This window comes from Oryx dammah, unplaced genomic scaffold (assembly GCF_014754425.2).
Source record: "Oryx dammah isolate SB20612 unplaced genomic scaffold, SCBI_Odam_1.1 HiC_scaffold_8, whole genome shotgun sequence".
NCBI lineage: Eukaryota > Metazoa > Chordata > Mammalia > Artiodactyla > Bovidae > Oryx > Oryx dammah.
In genome coordinates this window covers 16185134-16208102 of record NW_024070192.1, presented here as the reverse complement: position 1 = coordinate 16208102, position 22969 = coordinate 16185134, and the positions used below count along the sequence as shown (strand labels likewise).

Sequence of the window (22969 nt, the reverse complement as noted above, 5' to 3'; positions counted from 1 at the left end):
GTTTTCAGGGTTAGAAGAGATCTCTAATCCAAACCCTTCCATAAAAGCCCTATAAATGTCGTCCCGTGCTCGCTTGGATATCTACTGTGGCAGGAGACTTGGTACCACCCACGAGAGCCCACTCCATCTGGGAAAAACTCTAATTCATATTCTTCTTAGTAGGAATCTGACATTTACATCCCTGAAATTTCCATCCACTGGTCCTGGATTTGTCTTCCAAAGTGACCTAGAAAAGACCTAGAACCATTCCCCAAGATAGAAGTTGGCATTTCCTCTTTCTCAGCTCGGCATCTCCCAGCTGGTGCTTGTTCCACACTGAGATTCTCAAGTCCATTTCATGTGGCCAGTGGCTGTCTAATGTGTTCTCTCCTGGGGTTCAGTTCCCTCTTAGCAGTGTAGTTTGCCACTTCAGAGCTGGAAATGAATCTTCTTGACAGAAAAGATGGAACTGAGGTCAAATAGAGGTTGGTGAACTCTGCTGATGTCACTCATGTAGCCCCGAGGACTGTGACCTTTCTGTAGTTCTTGCTCAGAACTTTAGTGTAGCAGGCTTTTGTTAATTTTGACATTACAAAGATTTCAGGGACTTCCCTGATGACCCAGTGGTAAAGAATTCACCCAGCAATGCAGGAGACACGGGTTCATTCCCTGGTACGGGAAAATCACACATGCCGCAGAGCAACTATGCCACTGGGCCACAGCTACTGAGCCAGGGCTCTAGAGCCTGGGAGCCACAACTCCTGAGCCCACGTTCCACAACAAGAGAAGCCACCGCAGTGAGAAACTCACGCACTGCTACTAGAGAGTAGCCCCTGCTCGGCGCAACGAAAGAAAAACACTTGCAGGGACAAAGACCCAGCAGAGCCAAAAGCAGAGAATTCAGCTCGCTCGGGACTTATGGCTTCTTGGTCTTGTGGCCACAGCCCCATATGACAACTTTATGTTCGTGATAAGCCCTTGGCTGCCCCTCCTTCCATCTATTCTGGATAAGAACCCTGGAGAATTCTCTTTCCTCAGCTCCACCAGCCTCTTCAGAGCCCCTTTCCCACCTGTTTCCTTACTGAGTTGTTCATAGTTCTCTTTTGAAGACAGTCCATTCCTCCGGTGATAGGAACAGAGATTCTGTTTTTTAAGCTGTTAATGTGACATATTTTTTCATCTTAATGACATTTATTATTTTCCAATTTTACAAGCAATACATGTTCATCTCAGACAACTAGAAATACATAAAAAGAATAAAGTGAAAAATAACCATCACCCATAATCTCCAACCCTTAGAGAAACCACCATTAGTATTTTGATGTGTTTATTTCCAGTCTCTCTCTCTCTATATATAGATATATATGTGTGTGCGTGCATGTATCCAGTGTCTGTCTATCTATCATCAAGATATAATTGACTTACAACACTGTGTTAAGGAACAGAGATTCTTTATCATAAAAGACACTGTGAGCACATTTACACTCTCTTTCCGAGAACTTATACTTTTCATCACATTTCCAAAAAGGTCAGAGATCCAAAAAAGGCTAAGAATTGCCATTCGGGAGCCTTTGTGGGATTCGGTTTATCTTTCCTCTGAGTGTTTCGATACTGCATCTGCTTTGGGCAGCCTTCTTCCAGGCTACCACAAGCTCTAAAATAGCACATCGCTTTCTCCCAGGACCTGCTTTACTTCCTCCTGTCCCCCAGCCATTCCTTGGGTCACACTTGGGTTTAGAGAGACAGTTCCACCTTTTACTTTTACTTCCTCTGTGGCCCCGCTTTTTGCTGAGTTAGCATTCCTACGACACCCCTCTGAGTTTCGGTCCAGACCCTGCTGAACCCCTGTGAGTGTCTACCACTCCCCATCCTCCCCCTCCCACCTCCCCCCCCAGCTGGTGCCTCAGGTCCACAGGCTTATTGTGTCCCCGTGGTCCCTTCGGTTCCACTCTCTTTGATCAGGCTCCGATGGCCTCTGCTGGACTTTCTCCTTCAGACAGGTGTGTCCCTTATGTTGTGAATCTTCTTGATGGTCAACACTCACATGCCTGTTCTCCTAGCGGTTTTACTTTTCCTAGAACAGAGTCCATTGTTGAATGGAGTGATTCCTATCTCACAAACCTATGGTCACACCCAAGACAGTGTGTGCACTTCCTAAAAAATCTTCACTATTTTACATTTACGTAAGTCTCATAAGACGTTAGTTATTAGGGGCTGACGTGTCATTCCATAACAAAGGGCTGTTGTCGGTGTAAGGACAGGCTGATGAGGGTGTCCTGAGTGTCTCAGTTTGTCTTTGTGCAGGGCGAGGTTTGGGTCTGGGCATTTGAGGACTTGAAACAGTGTGTCTGGCCGTGCTGGTCTCAGGGATCCCTCCGTTCCCAGCCCTTTGGCTTCAAAGGAAATTTTAAAAATGATCACGTTATCCCTACACTTTCTCCCATTCCATCCCACCCACACTTCAGCCCTCATTGCAGCCCTTCTGTGCCCTACATATTGAGGAGCAGCCAGAGGTTAAAGATCTAGCATTTAAAAGCTTGGTTACCAGCGGGAGTGTGGAGAGCGCTCTTGTGTGGTTAGTTTCATAATAATTTATTTAATGCACTTTATTACTGGTACTGCAAGGTTTTGGTTTTAGAGTTCAGTCTTTGTGATATTTTGCCAGTGTCTAGTTTCTGATAATGGCAGCTGGAGTTTTGCCAGGCCTCTGAGGTTTAGAAAATTGAACAGGACCTGGTCGTTGCACTCAGAGCTGGTAGGTAAGTTAAGACATAGTTTTATGCCTGTGCTCAGTTGCGTCTGACTCTCTGAGGCCCCGTGGACTGGAGCCTAGTTTCCTCTGTTCTTGGGGTTTTCCAGACGAGAATACTGGAGTGGGTAGCTAAGACATATATGGTGTACAAGCAGAAAAATACCAAGCGGAAGGCAAAGGCTGTAAGATAGATACTAACAAGGAAGTGGGGGGATTTTAAAGGGAAAAGCAGCAGTTTCCAGTGAGGACATCAGAGAAGGCTCTTTGGAGGAGGAGGGCCGGCACTGAAACTGTAGACAATGCAGGTGACTTGATGCGTGCTCTTAGAAGAGAGCTGTGGTTAAGCGTGTAGTCTCAGGGTCAGGATGGGTCTACACTCATGAGCTGTGTGACCCTGGGCAAGGTTTTCAACCTCTCCAAGCCTCAATTTCCTAATTTATAACATGGGGATAACAGTAGTACTGACCTCATTTGGTTATTACAAGGATCCAGTGAGTTGATCAACGTAAAGCACTTAAAACAGCATTTGTATATGTATAACGGATTCAAATTGCTGTACACCTGAAACTAACAGAGCATTGTAAATCAACTATACTCCAATAAATTAAAAAGAAAAAATCTAAAAAAACCCACCCAAAACAAAACAGCATTTGTAACCTAGTAAGAACTCAGTTATTAACTCTATAGGCAGAGGGGTATTCTAGGCAGCACATACAGTTCTGGCAAAAGAAGGAAAATGAAAGAACTCTTATTCTTTTGGGAAATCCCCAAATAACAGAAATACCTGGGAAACAAGGAGAGAAACAGCACTCATCAAAATAGTGGTAAAGAACCCGCCTGCCTAAGAAGTGTCTTCTGCATTGACCAAATGGGTTCTTTACCACGATGCCACCTGGGAAACCCATAATTAAGGTGGACATGTTACTAAATTTATTTTTTTTCTGGGAATTTGGACTTGTTAGGAGTAGTCTTGTGTGATAATCACTCTCATATTTTTTATTTGCTTTTGTTTTACAGCTTGATAAAAAAATACAATGAAAAAATTGCTACAGATAAATAGGGGAGAGACTTACATGGAACGTCCCCAATCCATGTAGCTAATTACATGTACCTTTGGCAGTTTACTCTGTGCCTCTCCTCCATCTTCTGCCATACTGCGATTAGTTTCTGAGTGTCTCTAAGAGTTCTGTCTTCCAGCCTCAAAGGACACTTGTGGTCATCTGCCTCAGTGTCCCAAATGTCCATTATTGTTCATTTTTTGGCCTTACCCCATAGCACACAGGATCTTAGCTCCCCAACCAAGGATTGAACCTGTGCCTCCTGCATTGGAAACAGAGAGTCTTAACCACTGGACTGCCAGGGAAGTCCCTATGAAGTATTAGTGCCTGGCAAATAATAAGCCCTTGATAATTGTTACCTTTGAAGTTGTCATCGTTCTGTCATCTTACCTTAATGGATTGCTCAGTAGAGTGCTGAGGCAGTAGGAAATAAAGGTTCATTTTGTGACCTGGGCAGAAGAAAGCTCTAGAAAACTAGGATGCCCCCAGTCTGAAGGTACTACTTCAAAATCCTTAGAGTACTTAGGGGATGGCTAGAGTGTAAGGTTTCCAAGGAAGACTCAAAGACACAGGGTCAGGAAGACAGATGAGTGGTGGTTGCAAGTAACCATCCACAGATGGGGAACATAGCCTTCAGGGTAATCATGGGTGACTGAGCTCCAGAAGGGAGGAGAAGAGGGTGAGAGAGCAGAGGGAAGGAGGAGGGGGAATCCGGGAAGTCAAGGTGTTCTGCCAGGGGTCCTGGTTGGAGTGTCCTAGGTATGGGCTTCCCCTTCCACTCCTTCCTCAGACCTCGGGGCTCCCAAGTCCTTACTGCCAGCCTTATTGGGTTGGAAGCAGCCAGAGCCTTGGGGAAGTGAGGCACACTGCTGATCATACACCCAGCTCACAGTCACCCCTCTCTGTGTCACCCTTTCAGGGAAAAGCTGAATCCCAGGGGCTCTCTGTTCGGCCCAGAACTTGGTCTAAGGCCCAGGTTTTTCCGGTGTAGTTGTCATATCTCAGGAGTCAGGCGGGCATGGCTGGTAACTTCTTGTAATAGTTAAGACAGGAAGTGGTCAGGACCTGGAAATAGAGCAGGGCTAGGCAGTGGGAGGGTAAGGAAAAGGCTTTTTCTGGAGAAGATGTTCTGTGTGCTTTCTTGGGGAGGGAGCACAGAATTCCCAGTCTTGGCCTGGGCTGCAGGGACCCTCGGGGAGACTTCTTTATGGACCTCCTGATTTAATTTCTTCCTTTATTCCAATATGAATTTCTTGCATGAACATAGCAAGGCCCACTTGAAACATTAGAGGGTATTGGGCAACCTATAGCCCCACTTATAGTAAGGGAGACAGTGGGGTGTAGAATCAGAGGGACCTGCTTTCTTAGTCCGTGCTTTGTCACTTACTACCTAAGCACACTTTTTAAAAAAATAATAATTGACTAGGCTTTAATGGGTCTTAGTTGTGGCATGTGGGATCTAGTTACCTGGCCAGGGATTGAACCCAGGCCCCCTGCATTGGGGGGTGCAGAGTCTTAGCCACTGGACCACCAGGGAAGTCCCCCTAGGTGCTATTCAGCTAACTATCCCATTTTTCTGAGCCTCTGTTTTTTCACTTGTAAGATCAGGATTCCCATGCCTATTTTGTGCTGATTAAATAAAGTATGAAAAAATTCTTAGCATAGTACTTTGCATATAAAAATTACAAAATAAATGGGAGCTAATATAATAACAACAACAATAATAATTGTTCTATTACCCTACTTGACCTCAGTTTCTACTTCTGTAAAATAAGTTATTATGAGGATTAAGGGAGATGATCAATATTTATAAAGAAAGTGGTGTATAAAAAGAAAGATATTTATTTATTTATCAAAGAAGTGCTCTCAAATTCTAATTATTTTCCTTGGAAGAAAATCATACTTGGGGGAAAGGGCCTGGGTCAGCAGCTTATGACAGTGAGGGACATGGAGGGTGGCAGGGAGAGGACATTCTCTGGCTGGAGAAGACCTGGGGAGATAACACTCCTTGTTGGGAAGAACTGGGTTGAGGGATTGGGGAGTGGATTCAGGCAGGTTTTGGGGGACCCAGTGACTGGGCCCTGTTTCTTGGAGTGATGGCAAGGACCTGTGGATACTGTTGACATTGGGCCTTTCTGAGTCCTCAGTGGCCCAGAAGAAGGCCTCCCAGCCTCATGGACTAGGGCTAGACACTAGGGTTCCCCTATCTCAAAGTGATAGTTCTTAACACATGGGTCACAGACCATTTAAGAGACTAGTGAAACCTAGGGACTATTTCTGTAGAATACACAAACTTTTGGCTATCAGAGGGGGTTCACAGATCTTTTGAAACTCATCCAAGGACTTGTGGTGAAGAAACAATGTCCCTGGCTTCAGAATAGCCCTGATGCTTTGGGTGTTGGCAAGAAGAGTGGTCCATGAACTTGGGACAATCTGAGACTTGTCCCTTCAACACTGATTATGCTAAAGATCTTCCAGGGGTTGGAATAGGGACAGGGACCTGACCCAAGAGCTACATCAGGGGATGGTCACTTTGACCAGCAAGGACCCTCCCCATAGCCTGTAACATCCCTCTGCCTCAAATAATCAGCTCGCCTCAAGTAATCAGCTCACCTCAACTAGAGCCCAGGAGGCTAGTGACAAGCAGCAACAATGAAGCAGTGGGTATCTTGACTTGCAGAGAAAATTTGGGGAATTCAGTACAGATGAATTGATCCTAAGGGGAAGAGATAGCTCACATTTATTGAGGATGAGATGGCTAGGTAGCATCACCGACTCAATGCATAGGAACTTGAGCAAACTCTGGGTTAGGACTTGGCACTTTGACTGCAGTGGCCTGGATTCAATCTCTTGTTGGGGAACTAAGATCCCACAAGCCACATGGCATGGCTGGAAAAAAACTCTGGAGCCCAGTTGCAAGTTTGGATTCACTGAAGCAGGGCCCCAGGGAGGGTGACTGAGAATAGAAAGATACCTGAACAGGAATTTGGGACCAGAAGTCAAGCAGCAGCTCTGTTACTGGAATGAGGCATCACCCTTGCTTGGGGGTTGGATGGAGTAAGTATCTGGATTGGTCTGAGACGGGGTGTGAGCAGTCTTACGTTGCCTTCTGTGCTCACAGAGCTTGAACCTGGGCTTGGCCAGGTGGTACTTTGTATGATGAGTTGAGATAGAAAGTCCTTGGGCTTTTGTTCTTTTCAGCAGAGAAAGGTCTGGCTTAGGTGAGAATGCACGCCATGACAGAACTTGACTGTCTTAGGCCCAGTGGGGCTCAAGCTTTGGGAGGGCAGGGACTGGTGCTCTTCACTGCAGCGTCCTCATTATGCTGACACACAGCAGGTGCCTAATACATGCTTGTGAATGAATGTGAAATGCCAAGGCTGAGCTCATCCCTTCACAACCTTGATAAAAATCTAGGGGTACTTTCCCATACAGCTCCCTAGAACCCAGAAATTCCAAGTTCTATCATCTTTAAGTCAGTGTGGACTCTGAAAACTCATTTCCTTTAAGCCAAAGGAACAGCTCTGTCATCCCTCTCTCTCAATGGACAGAAGAGCCTCTGCTAAATGTGTAGGAGGAGAATATTGTGAACCGATACATTTACTCCACACTCAAGACTCCTTAACTACAGGAACAAATTAAAAAAAAATTTATTTATTTGATTGCTGTGGGATCTTTGTTGCAGCATGCAAGCCCTTAGCTGTAGCATGCGGGATCTAGTTCCTTGACCAGGGATCGAACCCAGGACCATGACTTTGAGAGCATGGAGTCTTAGCCACTGGACCACCAGGGAAGTCCTCAGAGGAATGATTTTGCATTGAATAGACCTACAATATCTCAGCAAACAATAACAACGATAAGAACATACTTTTCTGTGTTTTTCAGACTCTAAAGGCTTTCATATTCCTGCTTTCTAGAACCTCATAAACATGTGTGGGTGTTGGGAGTGGGGGTGGGGAAAAGGGCAGGGAACAGTTATTTTTTACAGATAAGAAAAATGAGTATAGGGAATTCCCTGGGGGGGTCCAGTGGTTAGGACTCAGGGCTTCATGGGCTTTGGTCCATGTGGGCGTGGGTTTGATCCCTCATCAGGGAACTCAGATCCCACAAGCTGAGAAGGAAGGCCAAAAAAAGAAAAAAGAAAGAAAGAAAAATGAGTATAGAGAGGATTTGGACTGTTTTTAGGTCACTTAATCAGTAAGAGGTGGGGCAAGAATGTGAACCCAGGGACCTTCTGACTCTAAGTACAAAGGGGAAATAAACATGATCTTGAGGAAAGAGATTCAGGAAATGGCCACAGAAGTGTTTCCTCCAACTTACAGTGGTGACAGTGAGCAACTGGATGGAGTGGGGCTTCCCAAGGGGGCTGAGTATTGACAAGAGCACAGGGAAAGCGTCCCTATCTTGGTGTCAACCTGGCCAAGGTCAATCAGGGAACCGGATAACGGGACTCCTGCGTCCTAAATGGATCTTGGGGAAGATCTACCTGCCATGCACTGGATACCCCTCCATGGTCTGATCCATTGCGGAATCTGGCTCTTGGGAAAATCACGGAGTAGACACTCAGATCCCCCAACATCACTGCTTGATTAACAGTTCTTTAACATTAACCGTCAAGGGCTGCTAAGAAGGTAAAAAGTAGGAAGAAATTATTTTATTTATCGAGGGCCTACTGAGTAATATAAAGATAAAAAGCTACTGTCTCTGTGCTCAAGGATCTCACTGTCTACGAGAAAGAGATGACAGCTGGAGAGGCAGAGATGGATAAATAATCACGGAACTTCTGCTCCTGACTATGACGAAGTGACTGGTATGGAACTCACTTTCCCACAATAAACAAGAATATATTCAGGCAAAATATTTGAGAAACTGCTTTAGACATTGACTATGGCTAGCAGAATTATAATCCTTGTGGGAAGGGGAACACATGAGGTGAGGAGCTCTACATCTGTCGAGGTTTTGGCCTGGGGGAGCTTTCTGGAATGCAGTGGGAGAGAGTGGAGCCTAATAAGGGCGTGCTGGTCTCACTGAGGTGAAAAGCATTGGTTAGAGTTCAGGGCCTCTGAGGGAGCTGTAATTTATGGGAACAGCTTTTAGAGAGGAGGAAGCTGAACAGAGGGGTGGCCCCAGAAGTCTGCATGGGTGATCTCTATGGTCTTTGGACAAAGGCTGAGCTGCACAGGCACATAGTGAGGCTCTATAAGGCTTAGCAGAGAGCAGCAGAGAGTTGAAGAGAACAGTAGAGGTGGCATGTGGCTTAGAGATGGAGTTTTAGCCCAGTCAGAATGAAAAGATCTCACTAAACAACCTGGTGATACAGCTTAGATGATACAGAACGTCCACACCTTAGGAGTAAGCACCACGTTCTACAGACACATACACACAAATAGACTCTCTAAGATTAAGGATAGAATTTGAAATGACCAGCTCTCCCTGAAAAAGAATAAAACCATCCTGTCAAGATAACCTGCCAGTAAAGTCTGCTAAAGATAGTTCTTCAGGCTGAAGGGATTGGAAACTTGGACAGCATATTTGCTGGACCGGTGTCCACCCCTAGTGGTTGGTACCAGCAGAGTTAGGCTGGGGAGACACCTAAGTGAATGGGAGATGGTTTATATACATGCTGCTGCTGCTGCTGCTGCTAAGTCGCTTCAGTCATGTCCGACTTTGTGCGACCCCACAGACGGCAGCCCACCGGGCTCCCCCATCCCTGGGATTCTCCAGGCAAGAACACTGGAGTGGGTTGCCATTTCCTTCTCCAATGCATGAAAGTGAAAAGTCAAAGTGAAGTTGCTCAGTCATGTCCGACTCTTCGAGACCCCATGGACTACAGTCTACCAGGCTCCTCCGTCCATGGGATTTTCAGGCAAGAGTACTGGAGTGGGGTGCCATTGTTATATACGTGAGAATGAACCAAATAAGTAAACATCTAGGAAACCTGTGTAATCTGGATTTTGATCCAGGGCAATGGCAACACTGTTAAAGTGGCTTCTGACCTAGAGGCCTTCCGGCATTTAGGAAAAGTGTATGGAGCTCAGGTCAGGAAGCCCAGCGACCCTTTGTGGGTTGCTCCTCCCCTGCCTCCTTGCAAATTACTAATGACACTTCTACTGATGTGTGCTCTTCTTTCTCCTAGTGTTTGGGAGGTCTGAGGAGGAAATGCCTATCTCTGCTGAGGCTGGGCAGAAGGAAGAGGGTGGGGGTGGGAATCAGACATGATTATATGGAAGAGGTGACATCTGAGATGTTTTGTAAGATAAGTGGAATTTTCCAGGTGGAAAAAGGAAGTAAGATCAGTCAGACAGAAAGGCGAGGAGCGTTTGGGAATGTTACATATCTTTTTGAGCTAGGATGGGAGATGAGGGTGGAGACCTGAGGCAGGGCCAGTTTCCAGGTGTTTTGTGCGTTTCAGGAGAGGGTTTAGGGAAGCCCAAAGACAGCCTGGAAGGCTTTGGAGGAGCCCAACAGCTGGAGAGACTCCAAATCCTGCCTGATGCCTCAGGGCTTTTTTTCTTTTCTTCGTTTTTTAAAATTTTGGGCTGCTCTGGGTCACAACTGTTTGTTGCTGAGTATGGCTATCCCAAGTTGCAGTTTTTGCAAGAGGGGGCTACTCTCTAGTTGCATTGTGTGGGCTTCTCAGTGGTGGCTTCTCCTGTTGCAGAACCAACGCTCTAGGGCTCCAGGGCTCAGTCATTGCCGGGTGCCAGCTTAGCTGCATGTGGGAACTTGGTTCCTGGACCAGAGAACCAGAGACCGAACCCAGGTCCCCTGCCATGGCAAGTGAAAGTGAGTCACTCAGTCGTGTCTGACTCTTTGAGACCCCATGGACTGTATAGTCCATGGAATAGGGACTATACCTTCCATGGACTTCTCCAGGCAAGAATACTGGAGTGGGTAGCGTTTCCGTTCTCCAGGGGATCTTCCCAACCCAGGGTTTGAACTTCAGGTCTCCCACTTTGCAGGCAGATTCTGTGTCAGTTGAACCACCAGGGAAGCCCCTGCATCGGCAAGCAGATTCCTAACCACTGGACCCCCAGAGAAGTCCTCAGGCCTTGTTTTTAATTATCCTTAGAGTTTCCTATTGAGGCAGCCTGCACCAGCCCCTATCTGTGGTGGCCTCCTGCTCACAGTCCTAGCATTGTCCCCCTTGAGCTTCCCAAAGTTTCTAGTTTGTGGAGGACCCAGAGACCCATAAGTAGGAATCCAGGGAGGCAGGAGGCCTTTGAAGAGAATAAGATAAAGCTCCAAAGCCTGTGAGTTTGAGTGCAGTGCAGACTGTCTTGAAATGTTTATCAGGTGCTTACTCCGTGCAAGCACCTATTTGCAGACAAAGGTCTTTTATGGACATCAAGTGCTTACACAAGCTTGAGATGCGGTCTTGTCTTCAAGAGGCTTACTGTTTACTGGAAAACCAAACTAACCCAAGATAAATATTAGTGAATAATAAAAGACTAAACCGGTGCTTGGCACAGAGTAGGCGTTCAGCAGGTTTGCAATTAAATGAATGAACGTATCAATGACCAAAAGTCAGGGTACAGAGGGCAGGTGCCCAAGGAACTCTAGGGAAAGAGAAAGCCGTGTGGGTGTCTCCGAGGAGAGAGACCACAGGCTCCTGGCTTTTCTAAGTATACCAAGGGCCCGATGCGGACCTTGGGGCCAGGATGTCCTCGGAGGATGCGCCCTCGACCTCCCTGGGGTCCCAGTCTTGCCTTGCATACCCGCAAGGCGATCCTCGCGGGCTGAGTCGCAGCGGCAGAGAGGACCGGCGGTTTCCCACTTCCCGCCCTGCGGAGGGTCCGCAGAAGGGCCGGAGGGGAGGGAGCACCAGTCCACGGCCCGCCCCGTTGCGTCCCACCCACCGCGTCCCCTCCCCTCCGGCCCCGGGAAAAGCGGCCGCGGGCGCCGCCGCTCGCTGTGGGGCGGGAGGACGCTGCCGAGACGGAGCGCGGCGGCGGGCAGACGAGATGCGAGCGCGGCGGCTCTGGGCCGCGGTGCTGGTGGTGGGGGCGCTGGCGGGCGTCGGCGTCGGAGGTGAGTGGGGCTCCTGCGCGGTGGGGACCCAGGTCTCGGTGAGCCGCGCCGCGCGTCCTGCCGCGGCCGAGTGTACAGAGCAGACGTGGAGCGGGGAAGCCGGTCGGGTGGGTCCTGCGCCTCTGCGCTCAGAGTGCGTGGGGCCAGGCTGGAGCCGTCGGAGCTGGGGACCTTCCGGGCTCCGCTGCGGCCAGGGCGAGCCACAACCTAAGGGCGGGTCCACCGGGACATCCAACTAACTCTTAAGCCGAGTTAGGCGGCTCTCCCGGGCGATCTCCACGTGAGCGGCGCGGTGGGCGCATCTCTGAGCCCGGAGTTCAGTCCTGGCTGCGCGCCTCGCAGGTGGTCCCGGCCGTGCGAAGGCAGGGTGGCTTCCGGTGCCCGGGCGAGCTTCCCGGGGCTGTTCCCCCGCGTTTGCAGAGGGATGCGGTTGTCGCTTCTCAAATGAAAGCGTGTGCGCGCAGACTTACCGGTTACTCAACATTTCTCTTTCTCTTTGTGTACACTTTATCCCAAGTTTTTGTTTGTTTAGTTTTTATTTGGAGGCTCCCCGCGGGAGCGATTCGGAGGAGGACAAGAGCGCTACCTCCTACAGTGTCCCAGGGTGGGGGCAGTAGCCTCCGCTTCCGGGACAAACCCAACATCCGAACACTCTCCACTGTGTGCGAACAGCCACGCCAGGGGTCCCCGGAGCTGGCTTGGCTCCCTGGCTTTGTCTGTCTTGCTGCCGCACACGCACCATCAGCTGCCAGGGCACTTGGCATTCGGCCTCATTGGTGTTGGGAGGGGCACAGCCCAGGTTGCTGCCCGTGGTCTTTCTGGTACCCGGGTGACCCGCCCAGGGAGAACTCTGTCTCTTGGTCCACTGCGGTCCACTGCAGCGTTTCTCTGCAGAGGACGCACAAGTGTGCGTATACCTACTTTTAGTGAAAAGAGTAGTACTCATGGTAAGCAGTACTTCCTGAGGGCTCAGTTGGTAAAGAATCCGCCTCCAATGCAGGACACCCCGGTTCGATTTCTGGGTCTTGAAGATCCGCCAGAGAAGGGACAGGCTACCCACTCCAATTTTCTTGGGCTTCCCTGGTGGCTCAGCTGGTAAAGAATCTGCCTGCAATGTGGGAGACTTGGTTTCCATCCCTGGGTTGGGAAGGTACCCTGGAGAAGGGAGAGGCTACCCACTCCAGTATTCTGGCCTGGAGAATTCCATGGACTGTATAGTCCATGAGGTTGCAAAGAATCGGACAGGACTGAGTGACTTTCAATTTCACATTTTCATGGTAAGACAATTTAGATCCTACGGAAGATTAAGATTTATTGCTAAATCCGTCAGGAAATACTCGATGACTTCCTTTAAGACTCTTGTATGTATAACAGATTGTCCAGGATAGGGCAACAGTATCTTAAAAAAAAAACAAAAAAACAAAACAACACTTTATTGAGGTAGGATCCACATTTTAAAAGCTGTATATAGTTACTGTATATGACTTGAATTTTGAGATAAGTATACACTCATGAGATCATCACCATTTATAATCCACAACTTGAAGGAGTTACAGATAATACATAGGGGGCTGTTTAAGTTATTGCTGCAGAAGCTTCCCATGTAGTAGATGCGCAAACAAGTCAACTGATATCTTTAGCCTGCAGTGAGTGGCCTGATGACTATGGCCCAGAATTATGAATCTCCAGCATTCCACCCAGGGAGAGGTTAGAGCCTTGGTTCAGATGCTGTCTGAATGGAGAAGTCTGGAGACAACTAGGCGTTCCCCTGCAGCGATGCCTGCTTCCATGAACTTAAAACATTTTTTACTTTCTTTTCACATCTACAGTTTTCTGAATTTCTGAATGATTTCTGAATTCAATCATTATGTATTTTTACAGTTTTAGAAGTAAGATAATATGAGATAGAGTCTAGCATGGTACTTGGTTCAGCTGGTGAAGATGAAGAGTGCATTTTTTATTTTGCTGTCTCTCTCTCCACCCCTCACTTCTAGTATACTTTTTGTTGATCTGGTTTACACAGTTGTAATGATCTGTATAGGATTCTACTGCATTGACATACCTAAGTTTACATGAATTATTCTTTTGGGGATCTGTTCACAGGTTCATCATTGTGATTGGAGTGATTCCAGAGTGGTGATGGGCTATGCTGAGCTAGCTAACCCCAGAGAACCACTGAGAGGCAGGGTAGAGTCGTATTTAAGAGTATGGGCTCGGGACTTCCCTGGTGGTCCAGTGGCTGACTTTGGTTTCCCATTGCAAGGGGCACAGGTTTGATCCCTGGTCAGGGAACTAGATCCCACATGTTGCAATTAAGAGTTCACTTGCCACAACTAAAGATCCTGCATGCCTCAAGTAAAGATCCTGCATGCCCAGTGCAGCCAAATAAATAAATTTAAAAAGAGGATGGGCTCTAAGCAACTTCCCTGATAGTCCAGGGGTTAAGACTCCACCCTTCCACTGTAACGGGTTCTGGTTCAATTTCTGGTCCGGAAGATTTGCTGGTTGGGAAGTTCCCCATGCTGCGAGGTGTGTCCAAAAAACAACCCACAAAAAGAAACAAAACAAAAAGAACAACAACAAAAATAAAAAACAAAGGACAAAAGATCATGGATTCTAGAGAAGACCTCCAAAGTAATAAACCCCCAGTAACAGTGGCTTCCTCAATGTCTCAGTGGGTAAAGAATAGATGCAGGTTTGGTCCCTGGATTGGGAAGATTCCTTGGAGATGGAAATGGCAACCCACTCTCGTGTTCTTGCCTGAAAAATCCCATGGACAGAGGAGCCTGGCAGGCTACAGTCCAAAGGGTTGCAAAGAGTCAGACACGACTGAACAGAGCGGAGAGCAAAAGCAGTTTTGGTTATATTTCACACCCTCTTCACTCCAGTGTTTATGATGGGGTTCCAGGGATCATCAGATCCCTGGGAGGCAGATATAGGATGAAAGTAGGAGAGCTCTGTTGGAGCCCAGTGTCAAAGGGACACAAACTAGATGCGGATATCACAGAAAGGCTGTCCCAGTGTGGGAGAGTCTGGTAAGGGGAGAAGAGAGGTTGTTTGGTGGTAGACTTGAGTTTTGAAATTCATGTGCAAAGATGATCTTTTTAACTTCACTCAAGAAATGTTGGGTTTTGTGGCTTCCACAAATATGGGTCCTTTATTCTAACCTAAGACCTACCGAGTAACAGGTTTGTTTTCTATCTAATTTGATTAGCTCTGAGCTGAGGTGCTGATTTCTCCTCCTGAATTTATAATACAAAACTCTCCAGCTGAAAGGAACTCTCAGAGCCTGGAGAGACATAGCAGGGGGATTTTTGGCTGGGGAAAGGGACAGCTGTGGTTTGAATGTGTGAGTGCTAAGTCACTTCAGTCATGTCTGACTCTTTGCAACTCTATGGACTGTAGCCCGTCAGGCTCCTTTGTCCGTGGATTCTCCAGGTAAGAATACTGGAGTGGGTTGCCATGCCCTCCTCCAGGGGATCTTCTTGACTCATGGATCAAACCTGCATGTCTTGTACCTCCTACATTGGCAGGTGAGTTCTTTACCATTAGTGCCACTTGGGAAGCCCAGCTATGGTTTAAAGCCAATCAAATGTGGGTTTAATTCTTCTTCTTCCTTTTTTTTTTTTTTTTTTAACATTTTATTATATTGGAGTATAGTTGCTTAACAATGTTGTGATAGTTTCAAATGGACAGCAAAGGATCTCAAATGTATACATGTATCCATTCTCCCCCAAACTCCCCTCTCATCCAGGCTGCCACTAGATGTGGGTGTAGTTCTTAATTTTGCCTCATTATCTGTTTTACCTTGGGCAAGTGACTTAATCTCTTAGGTCCTCTGTTGCCTCCTCTATAGAGTGGAGGAATTAGTACTTCTACAATTGTACCAATTAAATGAAATAAAGGCACAAAATAAGTTTTCAATAAATGTTAACCACTCCTGTCATTATTTCACTTGTCCATGGTAACTACAGTGTTTTGGAGGTTAGACTGTTAGTGCTTCATCCATGCATACAATTCTAGTTCCTAGAATGAGACCCACGCTTCTGTGATAGGGGCGTGCATACGTGCTAAGTCGCTTTGATCATGTCCAACTCTTTGCGACCCTGTGGACTATAGCCTGCCAAGCTCCTCTGTCCATGGAATTCTCCAGGCAAGAATACTGAAATGCATTGCTATGCCCTCCTCCAGGGACTCTTCCTTATTTCAACCCATTCTGCATTGGTATATTTCAGCTGCTCTGATCCAGCAAGAGCTCACAGAATAACCCAAGGGGGAGTGAGGGGTCTCTCCCCATACATTTGCTTTATCCACAAGAAAACTTTAAGTCCTGTCCCTGGGAAAAGAGGAAAGTAAAATACATTCACAGGATTTGAGAAGAAGGATGCACATACTTTGTTCAGTACTCTGTGTACAGTGGTACCTAGGTACAAAATATGTACGTATGGAAAGGCATCTTGAGGAGATACGCCTCACCTTAAGATATCTAATATTTGAATAGCTGCATTCATTCATAGACGATCCTCAAATGCTCCCTCTGGGCATTCTGGAGGATATTAGAATACAGTCAAGACCATGAGTTCTTTGGGTACTTGGACCCCAACACTCTTGTGCCATTTAGACCTCTGCTCTGAAGGTCCTGGAAACTCAGGGGATCATTGTGAAGTGTCTGCCTTTGTCGCTGTCTTCTGGGAGAATATGCATGGGAGGGCAACATTCTCCTTTCCACCTTTCAAAATTGTGAGTGTGAGTGGCAGAGGTCTCCTGGGGACAGCATAAATGAGACAAGGAGGCAGAGTGAGGAGGGGGAGTTAGGATATGACTCTGGACTTTCCCAGTAGAAATTCCTCTTCTGCAACTCCCCACCCCACTCAGGATCTCTGGTTATCATTCCCTCCCAGACCCAAGACTCCTTCTATCCTTTTTGGCAGGAATAGCCAGAAAGCATGCCTGCAGGAACCACAACGCATGAATCAGCAGACAGATAATTAACTGGGGGAATGACTGAGCAGCTTCGGGGATTGACCGCTTAGTTTGACCCATCCCCCTCTGCTGCCCACAGAGCTGGCCTGCTGCTTCACTCCTGACCCCTGGCCCTTTCTGCATGGAATGGTTATCGTGGCTGATGGAGCTCAGGTCACGGGTAGAAAAGCAAGTGGAAGCAGAGGAATGAGGCTGCCTGTCCTTCTTGGGAGAAAACTGCTGGTGTTTTTCAAATGAGGGACTCTGCAGCAAAGAATTGATAAAATCTGCCTTTCTCTCCATGCACAGTATCACCAGGAACACTCTTTTTTTTTTTTTTTTAAGTTTATTGAAGTATAATTTATGTACAGTGAAGTGCGTTCTTTGTAGGTGTTCAGTACTATGCGTTCTGACAAACACACAGTCAAGTGGGCTCTCCGAGTGGCTCGGTGGTAAAGAATCCGCCTGTCAGTGCCGGAGACGCAGGAGACTCTGGTTCGATCCCTGGGTCCAGAAGATCCCCTGGAGTAGGAAATGGCAACCCATTCCAGTATTCTTGGCTGGGAAGTCCCATGCGCGAGGAGCCTGGCAGGTCACATTGCAAAGAGTCTGACACGACTGAGTGACTGATGCACGCACCAGAGCGGGAGGGGAGTGTGGTGTCTCCTTCTAGGACTCCTACAGGTTGATAACAGACCACACTCTCTCCTGGGAGTTTCCTGAGGACCTTGGGAATGGGCTGGACCAAGTTTCGTCTGGAGTTCCCCTTGAGCTTTGGGATTCTAAGAGGTTACCTGGTTTTGATGCTGAACGTGCTCATTTGTATAGAGCCTGGCATGCTCTAGAGAACCTACATTTAAATGAATGCAAATCTAGAGACTGAGGCGGAACACAGGATATGTAAAAATAGCTTTATATATATATATATATATATTTTTTTTTTAGCTTATAAAAGTAATTCAACTTTTTGTGGGGGAAAAAAAAGTCAGTGAATTACCTGTCCGTCCAGTGGTTAGGACTCAGGGCTTTCACGGTGCTGGTCCAGGTTTAATCCCTTGTCAGAGAACTAAGATCCTGCAAACCTCGCTCCGTGACCAAAAAATAAATTAAAAAAAGTCAAGCAGTGCAAAAATAGAATAATGTAAAAAGTACAAGTGCCTTGTAGTCTTGTCCTTAAAGATAACCACTTAAAAATTTTTTTGAATTATAGTTTTTTATTTTTTAAATTATGAAATTATGATAACATATTTACAGGAGACTTGGAAAATAGAACAAGGTTACATATAGTTCCACTGTATATTGCACTTATTTTTTAAGTAGATAAATTAAGATTTTTAGTTGAAGTTTCATATCAAACTCTCAAAAATTAATAGAATGAATAGACAGAAGTAGAAGTAGACCTGAAAAGCACTATGAACCAATTCAACATAATTAAGATTTATACAGACAGAAAAAACCAAAATTCTGTAAAGCAATTATCCTTCAGTTAAAAAATAAATACATTTTAAAAATAAAAAAAAAAAGATTTATACAATTTTCACACAACAGCAGGGTACAAATTCTAGTCAAGTTCCCATAGACTATAAACCAGGAGACACTGAAACATATCCAGAGGCATAAGAGCAGGTACGAACATTTCAGGTCTAAAGGTATTGAACTCATACAGAGTCTGTTCTTTTATTATTGTGGAATTATGTTAGAGATCAATATCGAGATATTTGAAGATAGCCCACATATTTTCAAGTGCAGTGTGACATTTACCAAGAGAGATCCTTGACTTAGTAATGAAAGCTTCAACAAAGACAGAAGACTAAAGAGACACAGAGGGTGATTGCAGAGAAGAAAGCATTTAAATGAGAAATTAATATCAAAGATACTTTAAAAATCCCATGTATTTGGAAATTAAATGTCCACTTTTAAATGATGGATGTAAGATAACCTCTGTTGGCAGTTACTCTATGTATAATTCTATGTATATGAAAGTTTTATTTCCATAAATAAAATTTTAAGGAAATATTTTCCCATGTATATTTCCACTGTATGTAATTATTTATCCTTATTGTTGTTCCTCAAGCAGAATCATTCACAGTAGCATCACTGTCACTTAATAATATACCATGGGCATCTTTTTATATCAGTTTATGGCTTTCTATTACTGTTTATTCTAACAGCTGTCATTCTAGCCCAAAGGCATATTATTACATGGACATATCTGAATTTTCTTAACCAAGTCCCTGTTGGTAGTCATTGGGATCACCTCCAATTATCTGCTACTACAGATAAAGCTGCAGGGGACATCCTTGTTCATTATCATGCACCTTTGTTCAAGCGTCTCTAAGGCTGAATTTCTTACACTAAAATTCCTGGGTCAAAAGACATGAATATTTTAAACTCAAATTTTTATAGCTTTTCCGAATTGTCCTCAAAATGGTGGGACCCATTTGCCTTCCTACCAAGACAGGCTGGCAGCAAGGGCTGGTGACACCAGATATAGCAGATATGACCACAAGATATGAGTCGGAGGAAGAAAAATAATGAAACTGAACAGTCACATACCAAGTGAAGTGAACTGAAAGTCATTCAATCGTGTCCGACTCTTTGTGTTCCCATGGACTATACAGTTCATGGAATTTTCCAGGCTAGAATACTGGAGTGGGTAGCCTTTCCCTTCAGGGATCTTCCCGACCCAGGGATTGAACCCACATCTCCTGCATTGCAGGCGGATTCTTTACCAGCTGAGCTACCAGGGAAGCTAAGGAGGTCACGAAAAGGGCACTGCTTGGCTGGGCCTCAAACAGAGCTTGGTACAGGCTTGCCTCTTTTCTATATTGAGTGAGTCAGATAGGAGGTGGGTCTTGTGCTGATAAAGTTTTCCAGAACTTGAAATGCAGCATTTGAATGAAATGTTAGTTAGTTAAGACATTAGGAAGAAATAGACATGTATATAAAATTAGAGGGATCTTGGGCCCTGGGATGCTAGGCTTCCTAGAGTATTAGCCTATTGATATTTTCTGCCTGGAAAATACACTTTCAGGGCTGGCTGCACTGTGAAAATCACTAATTTAGTCCTGTTTATTTTATGGAGAAGCACAAAGGGAGGTCCTGAGAGGCAAAGTGACTTGCTCAAGATCATACAGCTAGTTTAGTGGCATTGGAGGAGTCTAGCCCTGAGGGCTCCCGTCTCCTGGCCAGTAATTCTTCACTGTATTCTGTAGAGACCAAGGGCCCTCTCTCATCTGCCCCTGAGATGGGTGGGGAAGGTGTGGGGATGGGCATTCCTAGCGCAGGAAGTGATTGGCATGAAGGTAAGGAGGAAGGAAACCAACACTTACTGAGTACCCACTAATTTTTTTTCTATTTTAAAATCGGAGTATAATTGCTTCACATTGTTGAGTTAGTTTCTGCTATGTGACGAAGTGTATCAGCTATATGTGTACATATATCCCTTCCTTCTTGAGCCTCCCTCCCAACCCATCCCATCCCTTTAGGTCATCACAGAGTGCGGAGCTGAGCTCCTTGTGAGATACAGTGGCTTCCCACTGGCTATCCGATTTACACATGGTGTGGGTCGGGGAGATCCCCTGCAGAAGGAAATGCCAACTCGCTCAAGTACTCTTGCCTGGAGAATCCCATGTACAGAGGAGCCTGGTGGGCTACAGTCCATGGGATCGCAAAAGAGTTGGACACGACTTAACAACTGAACAACAACAACAGCTAAGTGTATATATCTCAGTGCTACTCTCAATTCATCCTCCCGCTTCCCTGCTGTGTCCACAAATCTTTTCTCTCTGTCTGTGCCTGAGCATCTGCTACTGATGGTTCATGTTATCTCATTGAATTGTAACGACTCTTGAAGTAAGTATTATGCCCATATTTGGGAGTGTGGGGGGAAAGGAAGCAGTTGTTGAGGGTCACAGGGCTTGGTTGATGTGGTTGGGTTAGACCTGTTAAACACAAGACAGCAATGATAAGTTCTTGAACAGGAATGTGACAGAGACTCAGAGTCACTGGACCTTAGAACACCAGAGAAATGAAGGGATGTGCTTGAAGTCACACAGCCGGTGGAGTGGTTAAAGGTCTCCTGCCTGCTGTCTGCATGCTTCTCTCACCACATCCACTGTTACACAATAATAACCTTCATTGTTTTTTAAATTGGGGTTTAGTTGCTTTACAATGTTGTGTTAGTTTCTGCTGTACAGCAAAGTGAATCAGCTATACATATACATGTATCCTCTCTTTGTCACACACACAAAAGATGTTCATTGTTTTCTCCTCCTGCCCTCAGGGTGTTAGTTTTCCAGGGGTCGGGTGTTAATTTTAGATGGCAATTACACGGAAGACAGGACTCTGTCCTTTTTATGTGGTGTTCAGCACATGGCTACCTAATTACACCAGTTGGAGATGATAAGCAGACATGATCTGGCTTCATTTATAAAGATGGGGACTACTGGCTGAAGAAGAGTCAGTGAAAGGGCATGGCCAGTGGTCAACACGTTTGAAAACTTTGTCCAAAGGGATCCACTTGCTCATGGCAAAATCTTTCCTGTTTTTGGGTCTTGCCCCTCATACCATTGGATCAGCAAATCCTCAGAGTACATCTAGGGCCTAACCATACCATGAACACCACTACCATCCAAATCCAATCCCCTGCCCTCTAATGCCTGGATTACTATTTAAAAATTTTTTTAATTTATTTAATTTTCGTTAGGCTGGGTCTTTGCTGCTGCAAGCAGGCTTTCTCTAGTCGCAGCCCGTGGGGGCTACTCTTTGTCGAGATGCATGGCCTTCTCACGGTGGTGGCTTCTCTTGTAGCGGAGCAAAGGCTCTAGGCACGTGGGCTCAGTAGTTGTGGCAGTGGGCTTAGTCGTCCTGGGGTATGTGGGATCTTCCTGGATCAGGGATTGAACTTGTGTCCCCAGCGTTGGCAGGTGGGTTCTTAACCACTGGAGCACCAGGTAAGTCCTGATGCCTGAATTATTGTAATGCTTCCTAACTGGTCTATTTCTGGTCTTGCTCCCCTACTGTCTGCCCTCCTTTCAGCGGCCAGGATGATCTTTTTCTGTTCATCTCTGCTCACAGTCTGCCAGCGGCTTCCCACCACATGGAGAATGACGGCCACACTCTGTACGGTGGCTACCACTTCCCAGCATTATTGTTCCTGACTGCATTTGCAGCCACCTCTCCACCTAGCTCCCCTTCTGTCTCTCTCCCTACTGTTTCTTAAAGAAGCTGAGGTCCATCTAGCTGTTGCGGGTGTTTTCTGAAGTACTTGTCCTCTAGATCTTCCTATGATTCACTCCTTCATGATTTTGAAATATCACTCAGAGAGGCCTTTCTTGACTTTTTAAAAAGAATTATTTATCTATTTGGCTGCATCAGGTCTTAGTTGCAGCACTCAGAATCCTCGCTGCATCATGTGGGACTTTTCCTTGTAGTGCCCTGGCTTAGTTTGTCCTGTAGCATGTAGGATCTTAGTTTCCAGATCAAGGATTGAACCTGAGTCTCCTGCATTGCCGGGTGGATTCTTAACCACTGGACCACCAGAGAGGTCCCTTGACCACTTGACGTCCTCCCCTCACTGATGCTTTATCCTGCTCTATTTTCTTTTTTAAGAATAAATTTATGTACTTTTAATTGAAGGATAATTGCTTTACAATATTGTGTCTGCCTCTGCCTCACATCATCATGAGTCAGCCCTAGTCTATTTTCTTAATGCATTTGAGTACTTTTTGCTTGTGTGTGTTTTGGTTTTCTGTTGAGCATGTTTGATTTTCTAAGATCCGCGAGAGTAGGGTGGTTGTTTAGTTCATCAGTATGTCTTCAGTGCTTAGCAGAGTGCCGGACACAGATAGGTACTCAATGAGTTTTTCTTGGGTAAATGAGTGGGTGAATGAATGGCAACGTCTTGGATACATCTCAGTAGAAAATGATATAAGTCAAGTGACCACTTTTCTGTTATCCATAGGTGGATTAACCATTGCAAAATGTTCAGTCTAGGCTGGCTTTTCTCAATCATGCCAAATATTTCAGGTCAGTGTTCCTCAAAATCATGTCATATATGCTGCTGGTGCTGCTGCTAAGTCGCTTCAGTCGTGTCTGACTCTGTGCGACCCCATAGACAGCAGCCCACCAGGCTTCTCCGTCCCTGGGATTCTCCAGGCAAGAACACTGGAGTGGGTTGCCATTT

At 46.0% G+C, this 22969-nt stretch overlaps 1 protein-coding gene across 2 annotated transcripts in view; it reads left to right on the top strand.

Annotated features, from left to right (window-relative positions):
- The first annotated feature begins 11675 nt into the window (after positions 1–11675).
- The window catches only part of ITGB3 (integrin subunit beta 3), a 63277-nt gene continuing 51983 nt past the window's right edge, over positions 11676–22969 (top strand). For both annotated transcript variants that reach the window (XR_005721787.1, XM_040245066.1), the window contains exon 1: positions 11676–11820. Coding sequence is in view for 1 of the 2 variants with exons in the window: in XM_040245066.1 (XP_040101000.1) it covers positions 11754–11820 (67 nt within the window). In the remaining variant the exon portion in view is untranslated. The remainder of the gene's footprint in view (positions 11821–22969) is intronic.